This window comes from Petromyzon marinus, chromosome 74 (genome assembly GCF_048934315.1).
Source record: "Petromyzon marinus isolate PM22_M1 ecotype Great Lakes invasive population chromosome 74, UKy_Petmar_22M1.pri1.0, whole genome shotgun sequence".
NCBI classification, from domain to species: domain Eukaryota; kingdom Metazoa; phylum Chordata; class Hyperoartia; order Petromyzontiformes; family Petromyzontidae; genus Petromyzon; species Petromyzon marinus.
This window is the reverse complement of record NC_133740.1, coordinates 8,610,277-8,630,802: the sequence shown is the minus strand read 5'-3', so window position 1 is coordinate 8,630,802 and position 20,526 is coordinate 8,610,277. Positions and strand designations below refer to the sequence as shown.

General features: G+C 51.5%; 1 protein-coding gene across 1 annotated transcript in view; it reads left to right on the top strand.

Moving 5' to 3' along the window:
• LOC116958263 (retinoic acid receptor RXR-alpha-B-like) overlaps window positions 1-19,692 on the top strand; it is a 46,957-nt gene extending 27,265 nt beyond the window's left edge. Inside the window, exons 3-10 of the mRNA XM_032980795.2 lie at window positions 7-181; window positions 3,016-3,195; window positions 6,807-6,988; window positions 9,388-9,517; window positions 12,851-12,983; window positions 13,676-13,767; window positions 14,523-14,628; window positions 19,253-19,692. Coding sequence (XP_032836686.1) covers window positions 7-181; window positions 3,016-3,195; window positions 6,807-6,988; window positions 9,388-9,517; window positions 12,851-12,983; window positions 13,676-13,767; window positions 14,523-14,628; window positions 19,253-19,400 — 1,146 coding nt within the window. The 3' untranslated portion in view covers window positions 19,401-19,692. The remainder of the gene's footprint in view (window positions 1-6; window positions 182-3,015; window positions 3,196-6,806; window positions 6,989-9,387; window positions 9,518-12,850; window positions 12,984-13,675; window positions 13,768-14,522; window positions 14,629-19,252) is intronic.
• The last annotated feature ends 834 nt before the right edge of the window (window positions 19,693-20,526 follow it).

The following is a 20,526-nucleotide window of genomic DNA, read 5'->3' as shown; positions in this document are numbered from 1 at the left end:
TTGCAGGCGGGCGGCGGTGTGGGCAGCTCCAGCGGGCTCAACATGGTGAGCAGCTCGGAGGACGTGAAGCCTCCGCTGGGCATCAACGGCGTGGGCGGCAAGGCGTCGATGCACGGTGGCAGCAGCCCCCTGCCCTGCCTCTCCAAGCACATCTGTGCCATCTGTGGGGACCGCTCTTCTGGTGGGGGTGGGGGGGGGTGTGCCCCTGTGTGCAGAGAGGCGCTTTGACACTACCGGACCGCCACCACCGCCACCACCGCCACTTGCTTACACGAGGGCACCGCGGTCTTACATAGTGCAGCAAAACCTTGGATTGCGAGCGACTTGGCCTGCGAGTGTTTTGCATGAGGAGCTCAACACATTTTTCAAGTGGATTTTAACTTGACGAACGAGCAATACGAGCAGTGGACGTACTGGACACGCTCTGTACTGCCGAGCGTCACGTGATCACGAATGAGCCGAACGGTTCTTCTCTCTCTCTCTCGCTGTGGGATTGTGGGTAATAGTCTCCCATGCTCGGTCTCGGTCGGCGTGCCTCACTCGTATAGTCAACATCCGTGCGAGCGTAGACTGTTTACTACAGTACTATAGTGTTGTGACCACGTGTATACTGTTTACTACAGTACTGTATAGTGTTGTGACCACGTGTATACTGTTTACTACAGTGTTGTGACCACGTGTATACTGTTTACTACAGTGTTGTGACCACGTGTATACTGTTTACTATAGTGTTGTGACCACGTGTATACTGTTTACTGCAGTGTTGTGACCACGTGTATATTGTTTACTACAGTACTACAGTGTTGTGACCACGTGTATACTGTTTACTACAGTGTTGTGACCACGTGTATACTGTTTACTAGAGTGTTGTGACCGCGTGTATACTGTTTACTATAGTGTTGTGACCACGTGTATCCTGTTTACTACAGTACTATAGTGTTGTGACCACGTGTGTACTGTTTACTACAGTATAGTGTTGTGACCACGTGTATACTGTTTGCTATAGTGTTGTGACCACGTGTATACTGTTTACTACAGTACTGTATAGTGTTGTGACCACGTGTATACTGTTTACTACAGTGTTGTGACCACGTGTATACTGTTTACTACAGTGTTGTGACCACGTGTATACTGTTTACTACAGTGTTGTGACCACGTGTATACTGTTTACTATAGTGTTGTGACCACGTGTATACTGTTTACTATAGTGTTGTGACCACGTGTATACTGTTTACTACCGTACTATAGTGTTGTGACCACGTGTGTACTGTTTACTACAGTATAGTGTAGTGACCACGTGTATTCTGTTTACTATAGTGTTGTGACCACGTGTGTACTGTTTACTATAGTGTTGTGACCACGTGTGTGTGTGTGCGGGTAAAGCATTTTTTGTTATTTTGTGTCCAAGTGTAATGACTGTTCTTTAGTAACTGTGCTGCAACAATGGCCCAACAATGCAATGTCACATTACCGCGAAATCCTCGAAAGGAGGCAAAAGCGAGCGTCATTGGGATAGGTTCCTTGTTAAAGTTGCACAAATAGGTTCCTTGTACTGGTAGGAACGAAGTTGTAAACCGAGTGTACCAGCCTGCAATAGATTAATGTGTCCGTCCGTCCGTCCCCTTTCAATACTTTAACGAAGTGGAATCTCGTGCTGTTGGGTGTAAAATCAGCAATAGACAGCGCAGAGACTTGTCCTACCAGCCCACCCTGCAGGGACCTGTTTAAAGTTGCACATAAAGAAAATGATTCCAGTGAGCCACCAGATGGCAGTGATTCCGTTAGTGACAGTGAAAGTCGTCCTACTCAATAACCCTCCTCCTCCTCATCTCCTCTCTCTCGTCTCGCTCACACCAGCCACGATTACATTTAATTAATACATTTGATTGCTTTATATTAAATTTAAATGAAAAAAATATAAAAAAGGTTTTTATATTTTTACATGAACATTTTTCGGTTGCGAAACGAATCATCTTGAGTTTCCATGATTTCTTGTGGGGAAATTCGCTTTGATATACGAGTGCTTTGGATTACAAAGACGTTTCCGGAACGAATTATGCTCGCAATCCAAGGTTTTACACTGTACTTCAATCCTACCACGTGACATGATATTAGTACTACAGCAGCAAAGTCCTCCAGGGAGTCGGGTACTCACAAGTACCCACTAGTAACCTGCACCTCCACACAGGACTCTACCTACGGTGCACTACCGCTACATCAATAACATTAACCACCTCCACACAGGACTCTGCGGTGCACTACCGCTACATCAATAACATTAACCACCTCCACACATGACTGCGGTGCACTACCGCTTCATCAATAACATTAACCACCTTCACACAGGACTCCACGGTGCACTACCGCTACATCAATAACATTAACCACCTCCACACAGGACTCTACCTACGGTGCACTACCGCTACATCAATAACATTAACCACCTCCACACACGACTCTACCTACGGTGCACTACCGTTACATCAATAACATTAACCACCTCCACACAGGACTCTGCGGTGCACTACCGCTACATCAATAACATTAACCACCTCCACACAGGACTCTGCGGTGCACTACCAAGACATCAATAACATGAACCACCTCCACACACGACTCTGCGGTGCACTACCGCTACATGAACACAATTAAAACTAAACTAAAAGTTTTTTTATCTTACCAGGTAAGGCCCCGCTCGAGCCGGGTAACCCGTTCTTTCCACAAATGACAGCCCCCCGCGCAAGCGGCTTGTCACGCGGAAATGTAACGCAGCAAAACACTCTCGAACGCGCCGTAGCTAAACGCGGAGGGGAAACGAAAAACCAACCCCATCGCCGTGACCACTCGAGGCCTCCGGCCACCTCCACAACGGCCCTCGCCGACGCCGCCGCCCTGCTGCGTAGGCCAACCCGTGCCAATCGGGTGGTGCAGGGCGGTGTGTGTGTAACGCCGGACCAAAACAACGACGCTAACCGCCGCCGCCCCCGCCCGCCCCCCCCCTCCACACCGGCGCAGGCAAGCACTACGGTGTGCACAGCTGCGAGGGCTGCAAGGGCTTCTTCAAGCGCACGGTGCGCAAGGACCTGAGCTACACTTGCCGCGACACCCGCGACTGCATCATCGACAAGCGGCAGCGCAACCGCTGCCAGTACTGCCGCTACCAGAAGTGCCTCGCCACCGGCATGAAGCGTGAAGGTGAGACGCGGGACGCCGCTGGCTTTCGACCCCCGACCCACGACCCACGACCCACGACCCCCACGACCCCACCAAGGACGACGAAGGGCGGCGCGTGCGTAGGCCGCGGGGTTTAGCACGTCGCGGTTTCGCGCCGGCGTTGTCTCGGGCCGCGGAGTTTTGCCGACCGGCCACCCGGTCCGCACGTGTCTGTCGTCACGTGTCCGTCATCACGTGGCCGTCATCACGTGTCTGTCGTCACGTGTCTGTCATCACGTGTCCGTCATCACGTGTTCGTCGTCACGTGCCCGTCGTCACGTGCCCGTCGTCACGTGTCTGTCATCACGTGTCTATCGACACGTGCCTGTCATCACGTGTCTGTCGTCACGTGTCTGTCGTCACGTGTCTGTCGTCACGTGTCCGTCGTCACGTGTCTGTCATCACGTGTCTGTCATCACGTGTCTGTCATCACGTGTCCGTCATCACGTGTCCGTCATCACGTGTCTGTCATCACGTGTCCGTCGTCACGTGTCTGTCATCACGTGTCCGTCGACACGTGTCTGTCATCACGTGTCTGTCATCACGTGTCCGTCGTCACGTGTCCGTCGTCACGTGTCTGTCATCACGTGTCTGTCATCACGTGTCTGTCATCACGTGTCCGTCGTCACGTGCCCGTCGTCACGTGCCCGTCGTCACATGTCCGTCGTCACGTGTCCGTCGTCACGTGTCCGTCGTCACGTGTCTGTCATCACGTGTCTGTCATCACGTGTCTGTCGTCACGTGTCTGTCACCACGTGTCTGTCATCACGTGTCCGTCATCACGTGTCCGTCATCACGTGTCCGTCATCACGTGTCCGTCATCACGTGTCTGTCATCACGTGTCTGTCATCACGTGTCTGTCATCACGTGTCTGTCGTCACGTGTCCGTCGTCACGTGTCTGTCGTCACGTGTCTGTCATCACGTGTCCGTCATCACGTGTCCGTCATCACGTGTCCGTCATCACGTGTCCGTCATCACGTGTCTGTCATCACGTGTCTGTCATCACGTGTCTGTCGTCGTCCGTCGCCACGTCTCCGTCGCCGCGTGCCCGTCGCCGCCTCCAACGTGCGGCCCTTTGCGTGTCCCCAGGCCACGCGGCGTTCCTGGCCTCCAGCGAGGAGGAGGAGGCAGCTAGGTCCAGTTGCACGGAGTTTTGTCTTCCTGTAGTGTGGAGTAGAAGGCCGTCCTTAATGACCACCCCTGTTGGCAACTTGTCACTTCACGGCGGGCCTCCATAGAGCCCAATGTGTAGTTTATTGTGTAGTGTATAGTAGTGTGTAGTGTAGTGTATAGTATATAGTGTACAGTAGTGTGTAGTGTAGTGTATAGTCGTGTATAGTAGTTAATAGTGTAGTGTGTAGTGTATAGTAGTTAGTGTAGTGGTTAATAGTGTAGTGTGTAGTGTATAGTAGTTAGTGTAGTGGTTAGTAGTGTAGTGTGTAGTGTAGAGTAGTGTGTAGTGTATTGTAGTGTGTAGTGTGTATAGTAGTGTGTAGTGTAGAGTAGTGTAGTGTATATAGTGTACAGTAGTGTGTAGTGTATAGTCGTGTATAGTAGTGTAGTGTGTAGTGTATAGTAGTGTATAGTGTAGAGTGGTGTGTAGTGTATTGTAGTGTGTATGTGTGTAGTGTGTATAGTAGTGTAGTGTATAGTGTACAGTAGTGTGTAGTGTACTGTAGTGTGTGTATGTGTGTAGTGTATAGTAGTATAGTAGTGTATAGTAGTGCATAGTAACCACGGTCCTCCATAGAGCCCAGTGTGTAGTGTATTGTAGTATATAGTGTATAGTAGTTAGTAGTGTCGTGTATAGTAGTGTAGTGTGTAGTGTATAGTAGTGCGTAGTAACGACGGTCATCCATAGAGCCCAGTGTGTAGTGTATTGTAGTGTAGTGTGTGTAGTGTAGTAGTGTAGTGTATAGTAGTGTATAGTGTAGGGCCTCCATAGAGCCCAGTGTATAGTAGTGTGTAGTGTATAGTAGTGTGTAGTGTAGTGTATAGTAGTATAGTAGTGCATAGTAACGACGGTCATCCATAGAGCCCAGTGTGTAGTGTATAGGAGTGTAGTGTATAGTGTATATAGTGTAGGGCCTCTATAGAGCCCAGTGTGTAGTGTATAGTGTAGTGTATAGTGTAGTGTGTAGAAGTATAGTAGTGCATAGTAACGACGGTCATCCATAGAGCCCAGTGTGTAGTGTATAGTAGTGTAGTGTATAGTAGTGTAGTGTGTAGTGTAGTAGTGTATAATAGTGTATCGTGTAGTGTGTAGTGTAGGGCCTCCATAGAGCCCAATGTGTTTGCTTACCGACCATTCCCCTGTTAACGACGGGCTGTTGTAGGCACAGTAAAGTATTAATGAACGCATCGATTTTACCGCGTTTCTTCTAATGTTATTCGTTCATAGTGTTAGTATTTTTACGAATTAATATCCACTGTTTAAATATTACAAGGTACATTATTGTTTTTTGGCGTGATAGAGGGGTGACCGTCGATGCTGTCGGAACGAATTGAGCCTTTAACGTCCATTTCCTGCCGGATCCGTGGGGCCAATTACCGCCGCTAAGAGGAGGCCTTCTGCTGTACAGCACTGTGCACGAATGCCACGTGCACAGTGCCGTACACCACGTTTCATTGTTGTACTCTGCGCACTTGCTGTAGGAGCCATTACATTTGAACGCTCTGGAAATATCCATCGCGTTTTAATTTCAAAAATACTTCCCGGTTTAATGTTTGGCTTGATGCAGGGCAACATAAAACAACAACATTACCAACAAGAGGAGGGTGTTGATTTGAAGCTCTTGTGACTGCAGGAATCCATACTCTTTGGTTTTTTTTGGTAAAGACATCACGTGGGTATAATGATTGATTTGATTTTGTACCTACGTGACTTTAACCGAAAGAATCAAAGAGTAAGACTAGGAGAGTGGTGGTGGGGGGTTGGGTGTCGTATTATGAACCGTGAACTGCTTGACCCCGCCGAGATGGGCAAGGGTTTGCTGCATGCTTCTTACGCACGCCTTTAGAATTCGTGGACTCGCATGGAGACCCGTGGACTCGCATGGAGACCCGTGGCCTTGCGTTGAGAGACACGTGGACTTGTTTACAGAGACCCGTGGACCTGCGTAGAGCGTTTTGTCATCGGGAGAATGTGGTGGCTGCTGTTGTGCGGTGGGTCCACCTGACCCCAGGCAGCCACTAGAGGCGCTGCAGCATCCAGCCACTCGGCTCGAGTGAGGGAAAAGAGTCGACGTGGAACGATTCTTCGCACCTAGAATCGATTCTCACCAAAAAACACTCCCAATATTTATGCGTTTGTGTTTATGTTCCTGTGCGTGTGTGCGTGTTTCTCCGTGTGCACGCGCGTCCATGTGGGTGTGCGTTTTACGTGTGTCCGTGTGGTCCTGTGTCTGTGCCCACCCACCCGTGTGTGCGTGCCTGCTTGTCTTTGTCCGTGTGCGTCTGCCCACGTGCGCGTCTGCCCGCGTGCGCGTCTGCCCGCGTGCGTTTGTTCGTCGTGCCCCGTGTGGCGCCTGTGCCCCCCCCCCCACTGCGGCGCCGGCGGGCGCTTGCGCGGGCGTGACGGCCGGCGAGGCAGCCGTGCAGGAGGAGCGCCAGCGCGGCAAGGACAAGGAGGACAGCGGGGACGGGGAGGGCGGCGCCGGCGGGGGTGCCAACGAGGACATGCCCGTCGAGAAGATCCTGGACGCGGAGCTCGCAGTGGAGCCCAAGACGGAGACCTACGCCGAGCTGGGCGCCGCCTCGCCCGCCGGCGCCTCGGTACGCGCCGCCTCGCTAGCGCACGAGCGCATGCGCACGGTGGCACTCTAGTGCGCTAGTGCGCCACACCGTAGCGCACTAGCGCATGCGCACGGTGGCATGCTAGTGCGCTAGCGCCACACCGTAGCGCTAGCACACTAGCACATACACACGGTGGCATTCTAGTGCGCTAGTGCCACACACTAGCGCTAACACACTAGCACATACACATGGTGGCACTCTAGTGCGCTAGTGCCACACCGTAGCGCTAACACACTAGCGCATACACATGGTGGCATTCTAGTGCGCTAGTGCCACACACTAGCGCTAACACACTAGTGCATACACACGGTGGCATTCCAGTGCGCTAGTGCCACACACTAGCGCTAACACACTAGCGCATACACATGGTGGCACTCTAGTGCGCTAGTGCCACACCGTAGCGCTAACACACTAGCGCATACACACGGTGGCATTCTAGTGCGCTAGTGCCACACACTAGCGCTAACACACTAGTGCATACACACGGTGGCATTCTAGTGCGCTAGTGCCACACACTAGCGCTAACACACTAGCGCATACACACGGTGGCATTCTAGTGCGCTAGTGTGGTAGCACTCTGCATATGTAAATACATACGTAGAGTAGAACCCCTGGTACCGACCACCCCTGTTAACAACTAATCGCTTAACGCCGGGCCAATGTGTTAGAGCCCAGTGTGGAGTGTATGGTAGTGGAGTGTATGGTAGTGGAGTGCATGGTAGTGGAGTGTATGGTAGTGGAGTGTATGGTAGTATAGAGTAGAATCCCTTTTAACGACGACTAATCACTTAACAGGCCTCCATAGAGTCTAATGTGGAGTTATCGTAGTGTGTAGTAGTGGAGTGTATAGTAGTGTAGTGTATAGTAGTGTAGTGTATAGTGGGTGTAGTGTATAGTGGTGTGGTGTAGTGTATAGTGGTGTGGTGTAGTGTATAGTGTATAGTGGGTGTAGTGTATAGTGGGTGTAGTGTATAGTGGTGTAGTGTATAGTTGTGTAATGTATAGCAGTAGAGTAGTGTATAGCAGTGGAGTAGTGTATAGCAGTGTAGTGTATAGCAGTGTAGTGTATAGTAGTGGAGTGTATAGTAGTGGAGTGTATAGTAGTGTAGTGTATAGTAGCGTAGTGTATAGTAGCGTAGTGTATAGTAGCGTAGTGTATAGTAGCGGAGTGTGTAGTAGCGGAGTGTGTAGTAGCGGAGTGTGTAGTAGCGGAGTGTGTAGTAGCGGAGTGTGTAGTAGCGGAGTGTGTAGTAGCGGAGTGTGTAGTAGCGGAGTGTGTAGTAGCGGAGTGTGTAGTAGCGGAGTGTGTAGTAGCGGAGTGTATAGTAGCGGAGTGTATAGTAGCGGAGTGTATAGTAGCGGAGTGTATAGTAGCGGAGTGTATAGTAGTGTAGTGTACGGAGCCAACCGTGCGGGGAAAGCACAACAAATTAAACACAAAGCAGTCTACAGGCAGTGTCCCTGGAGTCTATGTTGCATTGTTGAGTCTATGGGGCAGTGTTGAGTCTATGGTGCAGTGTTGAGTCTATGGTGCAGTGTTGAGTCTATGGGCAGTGCTGGGTTTATGGTGCAGTGTAGAGTCTATGGGCAGTGTTGAGTCTATGGGCAGTGTTGAGTCTATGGTGCAGTGTTGAGTCTATGGTGCAGTGTTGAGTCTATGGTGCAGTGTTGAGTCTGTGGTGCAGTGTTGAGTCTGTGGTGCAGTGTTGAGTCTATGGTGCAGTGTTGAGTCTATGGTGCAGTGTTGAGTCTATGGGGCAGTGTTGAGTCTATGGTGCAGTGTTGAGTCTATGGTGCAGTGTTGAGTCTATGGTGCAGTGTTGAGTCTATGGAGCAGTGTTGAGTCAGTGGAGCAGTGTCGAGTCTATGGGCAGTGTTGATTGTATGGGCAGTGTTGAGTCTATGATGTAGTGTTGAGTCTATGTTGCATTGTTGAGTCTATGGTGCAGTGTTGAGTCTATGGTGCAGTGTTGAGTCTATGGTGCAGTGTTGAGTCTACGGTGCAGTGTTGAGTCTATGGTGCAGTGTTGAGTCTACGGTGCAGTGTTGGAGTCTATGGTGCAGTGTTGGAGTCTATGGTGCAGTGTTGAGTCTATGGTGCAGTGTTGGAGTCTATGGTGCATTGTTGGAGTCTATGGTGCAGTGTTGGAGTCTATGGTGCAGTGTTGAGTCTATGGTGCAATGCTGAGTCTATGGTGCAATGCTGAGTCTATTGTGCAGTGTTGAGTCTATTGTGCAGTGTTGAGTCTACGGGCAGCGACGTATGTTGAATTGCCTCCCCTCTACCCCAACCTCTCCCGACACCCCCTCCCCCATCGTGTCTCATCGCTGCCTCCCCCCCCCCCCCGCTCTGCGCCCCCCTCCCCCCCCGACTCCAGCCCAACGACCCGGTAACGAACATCTGCCAGGCAGCGGACAAGCAGCTGTTCACGCTTGTGGAGTGGGCCAAACGCGTCCCCCACTTCTCGGAGTTATCCCTCGACGATCAGGTCATCCTTCTACGTGCGGGTACGCTCCCCCCCCCCTCCGTGTGTGTAGCCCCTTCAAACAAGGTGCGCCTTTGAGCGAGCGCACGGAATTGAAACATGGGAAAATAAATATTAATTAGCGGTAAGAAAACACAAAATAAAGGCTGCACGTGGACGGGAAGGCTCTGATTCGGTCAGTGATGAAAAGGTGAACTGGCTCGCTATTCGGTTCGGACGTGGGGAGAAAAAAACTGAGTCTATGGGCAGTGTTGAGTCTATGGTGCAGTGTTGAGTCTATGGGCAGTGTTGAGTCTATGGGCAGTGTTGAGTCTATGGTGCAGTGTTGAGTCTATGGAGCAGTGTTGAGTCTATGGTGCAGTGTTGAGTCTATGGTGCAGTGTTGAGTCTATGGTGCAGTGTTGAGTCTATGGAGCAGTGTTGAGTCTATGGGCAGTGTTGAGTCTATGGGCAGTGTTGAGTCTATGGTGCAGTGTTGAGTCTATGGTGCAGTGTTGAGTCTATGGAGCAGTGTTGAGTCTATGGGCAGTGTTGAGTCTATGGTGCAGTGTTGAGTCTATGGGCAGTGTTGAGTCTATGGGCAGTGTTGAGTCTATGGGCAGTGTTGAGTCTATGGTGCAGTGTTGAGTCTATGGGCAGTGTTGAGTCTATGGGCAGTGTTGAGTCTATGGGCAGTGTTGAGTCTTTGGAGCAGTGTTGAGTCTATGGTGCAGTGTTGAGTCTATGGTGCAGTGTTGAGTCTATGGTGCAGTGTTGAGTCTATGGTGCAGTGTTGAGTCTATGGGCAGTGTTGAGTCTATGGTGCAGTGTTGAGTCTATGGTGCAGTGTTGAGTCTATGGTGCAGTGTTGAGTCTATGGTGCAGTGTTGAGTCTATGGAGCAGTGTTGAGTCTATGGAGCAGTGTTGAGTCTATGGGCAGTGTTGAGTCTATGCTGCAGTGTTGAGTCTATGGTGCAGTGTTGAGTCTATGGGCAGTGTTGAGTCTATGGTGCAGTGTTGAGTCTATGGGCAGTGTTGAGTCTATGGGCAGTGTTGAGTCTATGGGCAGTGTTGAGTCTATGGGCAGTGTTGAGTCTATGGGCAGTGTTGAGTCTATGGTGCAGTGTTGAGTCTATGGGCAGTGTTGAGTCTATGGTGCAGTGTTGAGTCTATGGGCAGTGTTGAGTCTATGGGCAGTGTTGAGTCTATGGTGCAGTGTTGAGTCTATGGGCAGTGTTGAGTCTATGGGGCAGTGTTGAGTCTATGGAGCAGTGTTGAGTCTATGGAGCAGTGTTGAGTCTATGGTGCAGTGTTGAGTCTATGGTGCAGTGTTGAGTCTATGGGCAGTGTTGAGTCTATGGTGCAGTGTTGAGTCTATGGTGCAGTGTTGAGTCTATGGAGCAGTGTTGAGTCTATGGTGCAGTGTTGAGTGGTGCAGTGTTGAGTCTATGGTGCAGTGTTGAGTCTATGGGCAGTGTTGAGTCTATGGTGCAGTGTTGAGTCTATGGTGCAGTGTTGAGTCTATGGTGCAGTGTTGAGTCTATGGTGCAGTGTTGAGTCTATGGTGCAGTGTTGAGTCTATGGTGCAGTGTTGAGTCTATGGTGCAGTGTTGAGTCTATGGTGCAGTGTTGAGTCTGGTGCAGAATAATCCACGCGACCATACGGCGGGCGTCGGGGTCGGGATCGAAGCCACGACCTCCTGCGTAGCAGGCGAGGGGAGATGGCATCTCCTGGGCACCGAGGGTAGCCGGGCGAGGGACCGGGTGGATGTGGGTGGGTGGGGTGGGGGTGGGTAGACGTGTGGTGAACGGCGGAGGCTTGGAACAGAGAAACGAAGTCTTGAAGGGGGCGGTGTCCAGAACGCATCGTGACGTTGCCCTTGGCTGAGGACGTCGTTCCGATGACCGGTGAGGAGGTGAACGAGGTGGACGTGATCCAGTGCCTCGCGCCGCACCTCCTCCGTCATTCCTTCAACCCCCACGCCCCACCTCCTCCGGTTTGCGTGGCCCATTGAAATGTGCAGAATCGACAAATTGGGGGGTGATATTTCACGACGTTTCGGGCCGCAACACAAAGCGGCCTTGTTCAGGTGAAGGAACGGGCGGAATTAGCACGCAGCTTAAAAGACCCGGTTCCATGCTTGGCAGCGTTCACTCGAGCGCTGTCCTTCTGGACAGTTCCCGTTTCTTCACCTGAAGAAGGCTGCTTGTGTCGTGGCCGAAACGTCGTGAGAGTTTTATTTTATGTTTTATTATTATTATTTTGTTTCCCTTCCACGTGGTGGTGACTTTACCGAAAGAACCAAGGAGATGAATCCCCGCGGTCAAGAAAGCTTTAAATCGAAAAATACGGATAGTATTTATTTCTCCTGGAGGAACCCGAAGCTGTTTTTTTTTTTCACGGATGCCCAGTAAGGGGGCGCGGGGGTCAGAACACATTACAGCAGCAAAATGTAAACGGATCGCTTGAAAAAATAAAATACGTTAATGAAACTTAAACGATTCGTATGTTACCAGGTTGAGCCCCCACCGAGCTACGTGGGTCTTCATCAGACGCGACCTGGCCCGCCACAGACGATAGCCCTATTCATATTCTTAGCTCTCTCGGTAAAGTCACGTTGAAGGGAAACAATAAAACAATAAAAAAATATATATAGAACAATAAAAAAAATTATCGCGACGTTTCGACCGTAACGCAAACGGTCGTGAGAATTTTTATTGTTTTATATTAATATTTTATTATTTTATTGCTTCCCTTCAACGTGACTTTACCGAAAGAGCGAAGAGTGTGAATCGCTGCAGTCACGAAAGCTTTAAATCGAAAGACGATAGCCCGGCGAGAAGTCGCTCACCGCGTGTAAATTCATGGCGGCCAACGGACGCGCTGTCTCGCCGCTGTTTGCTCCATGACCTGTTGCTCTGTGGCTTTGCTGATGGCAGCGAGGTGGCGTCCCCCCCGGGATGTTCCGTCCGTGAAACTTTTTTTATTGCACCGGGAGAGGGCGGGTTGTGGCGGTGGTGGTGGTGGTTGTTGTAGTAGTTGTGTGGTGGTTGTGTGGGCGGAGACCCAGTTTGCTCGGATTTTCAGAAGTCTCTCCCCCCCACCCCCCCCCCCCCCCCCGAGCCGCCAACCGCTGCTCCAAGAGTCTCGGCTGTCCGTCCCCGGATTTCGGAACGGACAGCCCCAACAGAGGTGTCGAGGGTTTCTTCAGTCTTATCGCTCGGCTTGATCCTTAAACGGAAACTTGCGCCCGAAGGTTCACGCGGGGGACCGTTCTCCGCGGTTGTGTGCGTGTGTGCGTGCGTGTGTGTGCGTGCGTGTGTGTGCGTGTGTGTGTGCGTGCGTGTGTGCGACGTCCCGCTGTACCACCGCAGGCTGGAACGAGCTGCTCATCGCGTCGTTCTCTCACCGCTCCATCTCGGTGAAGGACGGGATCTTGCTGGCGACGGGCCTGCACGTTCACCGCAGCAGCGCCCACAGTGCCGGCGTGGGCTCCATCTTCGACCGGTAGCGCCACGCGGCGCCACGCGGCGCCGTGCCGTGCCACGCGACACGCCGCGCCGTGCCACGCAGCGCCGTTGTTCGTGCCACGCGGCGCCACTTTGCACTGCCACACTGCGCCACGTCACGCACAGCACCACGCCACACACAGCGCCACTCCGAGCCACACAGTGCCACACCGTACCATGCCACACCGCACAGCGCCACACAGCGCTACAGCGCCACACCGTGCCATGCCACACCGCGCAGCACCACACCGCGCTACAGCGCCACACCGTGCCACGCCGTGGTGACGTCGTCACCGCCACTTGATGTCCAACCGTGGTTGTTGTTGTCGTCTATCCGTGTGTGTGCGTGCGCACGCGCGAGTTTGTTCGCTGACAGCACTTTCCCAAAAAGGGGTCCGTGTAAAGGGGATCTTTGTGTCTGTGTGTGTCTGTGTGTGTGTGTGTGCGTGTGTCTGTGTGCGTGTGTCTGTGTGCGTGTGTCTGTGTGCGCGTGTCTGTGTGCGTGTGTCTGTGTGCGCGTGTCTGTGTGCGTGTGTCTGTGTGCGCGTGTCTGTGTGTGCGTGTGTCTGTGTGTGTCTGTGTGTGTGTGTGTCTGTGTGTGTGTGTGTCTGTGTGTGTCTGTGTGTGTGTGTGTCTGTGTGTGTGTGTGTCTGTGTGTGTGTGTCTGTGTGTGTCTGTGTGTGTGCAAAGCGTGCTCACGGAGCTCGTGTCTAAGATGCGGGACATGCAGATGGACAAGACGGAGCTCGGCTGCTTGCGCGCAATCGTGCTCTTCAACCCAGGTGTGGCAGGGCCTTCACGGGCCTTCAGTTACCTCCACGGGCCTTCACGGGCCTTCATTCACTCTGTCCTTCACTCACTCTGTCCTTCATTCACTCTGTCCTTCACTCACTCTGTCCTTCACGGGCCTTCATTCACTCTGTCCTTCATGGCCTTCACTCTGTCCTTCACTCACTCTGTCCTTCACGTGCCTTCATTCACTCTGTCTTTCACTCACTCTGTCCTTCACGTGCCTTCATTCACTCTGTCCTTCACTCACTCTGTCCTTCACGGGCCTTCACTCACTCTGTCCTTCACTCACTCTGTCCTTCATTCACTCTGTCCTTCACTCACTCTGTCCTTCACGGGCCTTCACTCACTCTGTCCTTCACTCACTCTGTCCTTCATTCACTCTGTCCTTCACTCACTCTGTCCTTCACGGGCCTTTATTCACTCTGTCCTTCATTCACTCTGTCCTTCATTCACTCTGTCCTTCACTCTGTCCTTCACGGGCCTTCACGCACCCGCACAGTCCTTCACAGTCCTTCACGTCCTTTCGGCTACCCGCACAACAATTCCTCACGGGTCAATCGCAGACCCCGAAACCCCCCCCCCCTCCCCCCCTTGCCTCGTCGCGGTCCCTTACGGAGCCCTCGAAGGGGCCTTCGCTCACCCCTCACAATCCGCCCGCGCGGGGTGCCTCTGTCAACCCTCCTCCCCCCCCCCCCCCCGGTCCACTCCCCCACTGCCCCCCTCGACCCGTCTGGCGCGAGCGTAGACGCCAAGGGGCTGTCGAGCCCGGCAGAGGTGGAGGCGCTGCGGGAGAAGGTGTACGCCTCGCTGGAGTCGTACTGCAAGCAGAAATACCCCGATCAGCCCGGCAGGTAACCGTCACGCGCCCTTGTCTAAAGAGATAGAGAGAGAGATAGATATTTATTATCATGATGATTATTGACGAGCTTTACTTTACCGGGGCTTCGCCCGAGACTTGGATTCTTGTCTTGGATTAAGGGTTGCGGGGGAGGGGTGATGCGTGACGTCGGCAGGCGGGCACCGGGCGACGCTGCCGCGTGCGGGTGACGTCACAGATGTGACGTCAGCGGTGACGTCACAGATGTGACGTCAGCGGTGATGTCACAGATGTGACGTCACAGATGTGACGTCACCGTCACATCTGTGACAGATGTGACGTCACAGATGTGACGTCACCGCTCGCGTGCCATGCAAAATATATCCATTATTGCGCCCCCCCTCACCCCCCAAAATACAAAAGTGTATTTTTATACAGTCTGGAAGGTACCCGCATGGCAAATTTCAAGTTTGTTGCATGTTGGGAAGTATGCTAAACATTTCGAACAGACACACACACATTCACAAATGTCCCTTTATATATACATAGATATACTCTTGATTTAAAGCTTTCGTGACTGCAGGGATTCACATTCTTGGTTCTATGCGGTAAAGTCACCACCACGTAGAAGGGAAACAATAAAATCAAATAAAAAATACAAAACAATAAAATCCTCACGACGTTTCGACTGCCACGCAACAAGCAATCGTCATCAGGGTGTGAAAACCACAGCAAGAAAATTTGAATTTTAAAATAAATACATTATTTTGCCGTTTCCCTTCTACGAGACTTTGCCGAAAGAACCAAGAATATAGACATACTCGTTGGTTCTGTCGGTAAAGTCACGACGTGGGTAGAAAAAATCCAATGGATCTCGCCGTTCCGATCGCAACACAGGCGACCCATCAGCACCTGAACATGGTCGCTTGTATTGCGACAAATTTCTTTAAAAACCCCTCTACTTTTGATTTAAAGCTTTCGTGACTGCAGTAATTCATATTCTTAGTTTTTTCGGTAAAGTCACGTTGAAGAGAAACAACAAAAGAATAATATATATTTTTTTAGTTTTATATATATTTTATTATTTTGTTGTTTCTCTTCAACGTGACTTTACCGAAAAAACTAAGAATATGAACCCCTCTACTGTATTATGGATTCTTATTATTATTATTTACAACTCCACGTGAGCCCCCCCCGGTACGGAACGAGTGACGGGGGGGGGGGGGGGTGCGGGATCATCGGGAATACCGGGAGCAGCGGTCCGATGTTCGTGCGACAGGGGGAATTTGAAGGTTTTGGAACGTTGGTGGGGGGGGGGGGGACCGCGAGGGTTTATACAGCGAGGGGAGAGGGGTAACGGGGAACGACGACAAACTAAACACAACAACAACGGCAACAAGAAGCACTTCTGAAGCAATGAGTTAGTTGTCAATGTAGTATAGTGGTGTCGTGTATATAGCAGTGTAGTGTATGGCAGTGTGGTGTATGGTGTAGTGTATAGCAGTGTGGTGTATAGTGTATAGCAGTGTGGTGTATAGTGTAGTGTATGGCAGTGTGGTGTATAGTGTAGTGTATAGCAGTGTGGTGTGTAGTGTAGTATATAGCAATGTGGTGTATAGTGTAGTGTATAGCAGTGTAGTGTATAGCAGTGTGGTTTATAGTGTAGTGTATAGCAGTGTGGTGTATGGTGTAGTGTATAGCAGTGTGGTGTGTAGTGTATAGCAGTGTAGTGTATAGTGTAGTGTATAGCGGTGTAGTGTATAGTGTAGTGTATGGCAGTGTGGTGTATGGTGTAGTGTATAGCAGTGTGGTGTGTAGTGTATAGCAGTGTAGTGTATAGCAGTGTGGTGTATAGTGTAGTGTATAGCAGTGTGGTGTATAGTGTAGTGTATAGCGGTGTAGTGTATAGTGTAGTGTATAGCAGTGTGGTGTATAGTGTAGTGTATAGCAGTGTAGTGTGTAGTGTATAGCGGTGTAGTGTATAGTGTAGTGTATAGTGTAGTGTATAGTAATGTAGTGTATAACAGTGTAGTGTATAGTGTATAATCGTGTCGTGTGTAGTGTAGTATATTGTAGTGTATAGTGTAGTATATAGTAGTGCTGTGTATGCATGTTGAACCTCTTTCGCACCACCGTCACGGAGCCAACCGTTGTTAATCGGAGGTGTGGGGGGAAGGACATTTAACTAGACACAAGAAGCCATTCGAAAGAAATGAGTTTGTCATTCTCTGCCATGATTTAAAAATGCAGCGTAGCTCCCAGCGGTTTCCTAATGTCGCAAAGGAAGAGCGTTCCAGACGGCCGCAGATGCGTACCTGAAGGCGCCACGCGATGCAGCATGGCCAGCAGCACCAGGCCCGGCTCCTGTTGTCTCACTAGTGGCGATGTTTACTACACACTGCACGTGTGTGTGTGCGTGGGTGTGCATGCGGGTGTGCATGCACGTGTGTGTGGGTGTGCATGCGTGTGTGCGTGTGTTGGCTGTGTATACACACGTGTGTGTGCGTGTGTTGGCTGTGTTTACACACGTGTGTTGGCTGTGTATACACACGTGTGTGTGCGTGTGTTGGCTGTGTATACACACGTGTGTTGGCTGTGTATACACACGTGTGTTGGCTGTGTATACACACGTGTGTTGGCTGTGTATACACACGTGTGTTGGCTGTGTATACACACGTGTGTTGGCTGTGTATACACACGTGTGCGCGTGTGTTGGCTGTGTATACACACGTGTGCGCGTGTGTTGGCTGTGTATACACACGTGTGTGTGCGTGTGTTGGCTGTGTATACACACGTGTGTGTGCGTGTGTTGGCTGTGTATACACGTGTGTGTGCGTGTGTTGGCTGTGTATACACACGTGTGTTGGCTGTGTATACACACGTGTGTGTGCGTGTGTTGGCTGTGTATACACACGTGTGTTGGCTGTGTATACACACGTGTGTGCGTGTGTTGGCTGTGTATACACACGTGTGTGTGCGTGTGTTGGCTGTGTATACACACGTGTGTTGGCTGTGTATACACACGTGTGTTGGCTGTGTATACACACGCGTGCGTGTGTGCGTGTGTTGACTGTGTATACACACGCGTGCGTGCGTGTGTTGACTGTGTATACACACGTGTGTGTGCCGTGTGTTGGCTGTGTATATACACACGTGTGTTGGCTGTGTATACACACACACGTGTGTTGGCTGTGTATATACACACGTGTGCTGGCTGTGTATACACACACGTGTGCTGGCTGTGTATACACACACTTGTGCTGGCTGTGTATACACACACGTGTGCTGGCTGTGTGCTGGCTGTGTATACACACACTTGTGCTGGCTGTGTATACACACACGTGTACTGGCTGTGTATACACACACGTGTGCTGGCTGTGTATACACACACGTGTGCTGGCTGTGTATACACACACTTGTGCTGGCTGTGTATACACACACGTGTGCTGGCTGTGTATATGCACACACTTGTGCTGGCTGTGTATACACACACACGTGTGCTGGCTGTGTATACACACACGCGTGCTGGCTGTGTATACACACACGCGTGTACACGTGTGTTGGCTGTGTATACACACACGTGTGTTGGCTGTGTATACACACGCGTGCGTGCGTGTGTTGACTGTGTATACACACGTGTGTGTGCCGTGTGTTGGCTGTGTATATACACACGTGTGTTGGCTGTGTATACACACACACGTGTGTTGGCTGTGTATATACACACGTGTGCTGGCTGTGTATACACACACGTGTGCTGGCTGTGTATACACACACTTGTGCTGGCTGTGTATACACACACGTGTGCTGGCTGTGTGCTGGCTGTGTATACACACACTTGTGCTGGCTGTGTATACACACACGTGTACTGGCTGTGTATACACACACGTGTGCTGGCTGTGTATACACACACGTGTGCTGGCTGTGTATACACACACTTGTGCTGGCTGTGTATACACACACGTGTGCTGGCTGTGTATATGCACACACTTGTGCTGGCTGTGTATACACACACACGTGTGCTGGCTGTGTATACACACACACACGTGTGCTGGCTGTGTATACACACACGTGTGCTGGCTGTGTATACACACACGTGTGCTGGCTGTGTATACACACACGTGTGCTGGCTGTGTATACACACACACGTGTGCTGGCTGTGTATACACACACACGTGTGCTGGCTGTGTATACACACACGTGTGCTGGCTGTGTATACACACGTGTGCTGGCTGTGTATACACACGTGTGTGCTGGCTGTGTATACACACGTGTGTGCTGGCTGTGTTTACACACACGCGTGTTGGCTGTGTATACACACACGCGTGTACACGTGTGTTGGCTGTGTATACACACACGTGTGTTGGCTGTGTATACGCACACACTTGTGCTGGCTGTGTATACACACACACGTGTGCTGGCTGTGTATACACACACGCGTGCTGGCTGTGTATACACACACGCGTGTACACGTGTGTTGGCTGTGTATACACACACGTGTGTTGGCTGTGTATACACACACGTGTGTGCTGGCTGTGTATACACACACGCGTGTTGGCTGTGTATACACACACGCGTGTACACGTGTGTTGGCTGTGTATACACACACGTGTGTTGGCTGTGTATACACACACGCGTGTGCGTGCCTGTGCCTGTTGCAGGTTCGCGAAGCTGCTGCTGCGGCTGCCCGCCCTGCGCTCCATCGGCCTCAAGTGCCTGGAGCACCTCTTCTTCTTCAAGCTCATCGGAGACACGCCCATAGACACCTTCCTCATGGAGATGCTCGAGGCTCCTCACCAGCTCACCTGAGCCACCGAGGAGGAGGGAGGAGGAGGAGATGGTGACGGTGGTGGTGACGGTGGTGGGTCGAGGCGAAGGTGGCGACGCAAGGGGAAGGTGGTGAAGGATGCGTGAATATGGCGGCGTCCACGGGAAGGAGGTGTGGGACTTGCTGCTGTTGGTGGTGGTGGTGTGAGTTGAAGGAGGTTGTTGTTTGCCCGGTGGTTGGTGGTGGCGGCAGAGGCGTGGAGGCGGCGGTCGAGCGGGTGGAGCAAGAGGTTTTGAAAGAGAAGGATGAGGCGGTGGGGGCGGGTGGAGGAGGAGGAGGAGGAGGAGGAGGGGGGCGGGTGGCGTGGGGCGCTTAACGAGGCGAGGGAGTTTTCGGTCGAGTGAGCCGCGGTGGTAGATTGAGGTGGTTTCTCTCGGCCAACTCCGCCGTCTGCCACCGGGAGTCGATCTTCCGAGATTCCCGTCGGGGCCGTGGAGTGTCTCTCCTCGGTGCCCGCCCCACCGCTGCTTTCTTCCCTCGCCCCCCCCCCCCCCCCCACTACGCTTGAGCCTCGCTGCTCACGTTGACTGGCGCGCGGTGGCTAGGGGACGTTAACTACCTCGCCCGGTATACAGGAGGGTAACCTGGGTTGCGATCCCGACCCTGACCGACGCCTGTTGGAGTTGGCGTCTCTCCCCCCCTCTCCCCCTCCCCCCACCGGGTATGTCCCTTCCACGTTTTAGAATCGGGAGTATTTGGCTGCTATAAATGTTCGCGTGATTTTGATTTAAGACTTTCGTGACTGCAGTCATTCATATTCTTGGTTCTTTCGGTAAAGTCACGTTGAAGGGAAGCAATAAAGTAATGAAATATATTGTTATATATATTTTATTATTTTATCGTTTCCCTTCAACGTGACATTACCGAAAGAAACAAGAATATGTTCACGCGATGATGATGATAAAGCCACTTCCTGCGATGTGTAGAGCTACGCAGCTTCCAGTGGGCCTGACCTGACAAACTGAATATGTTAAAGAGGCGTAACTTTTACGCTCCATCCTCACCGATGAGATATTGGCGCTCGAAATGTAACGCACCCGAAAGGACGTTGCAATCAAAACCTGTACCCTAAAAGGGTGACCAACGTAGAATTGAGACGAAAAGGGT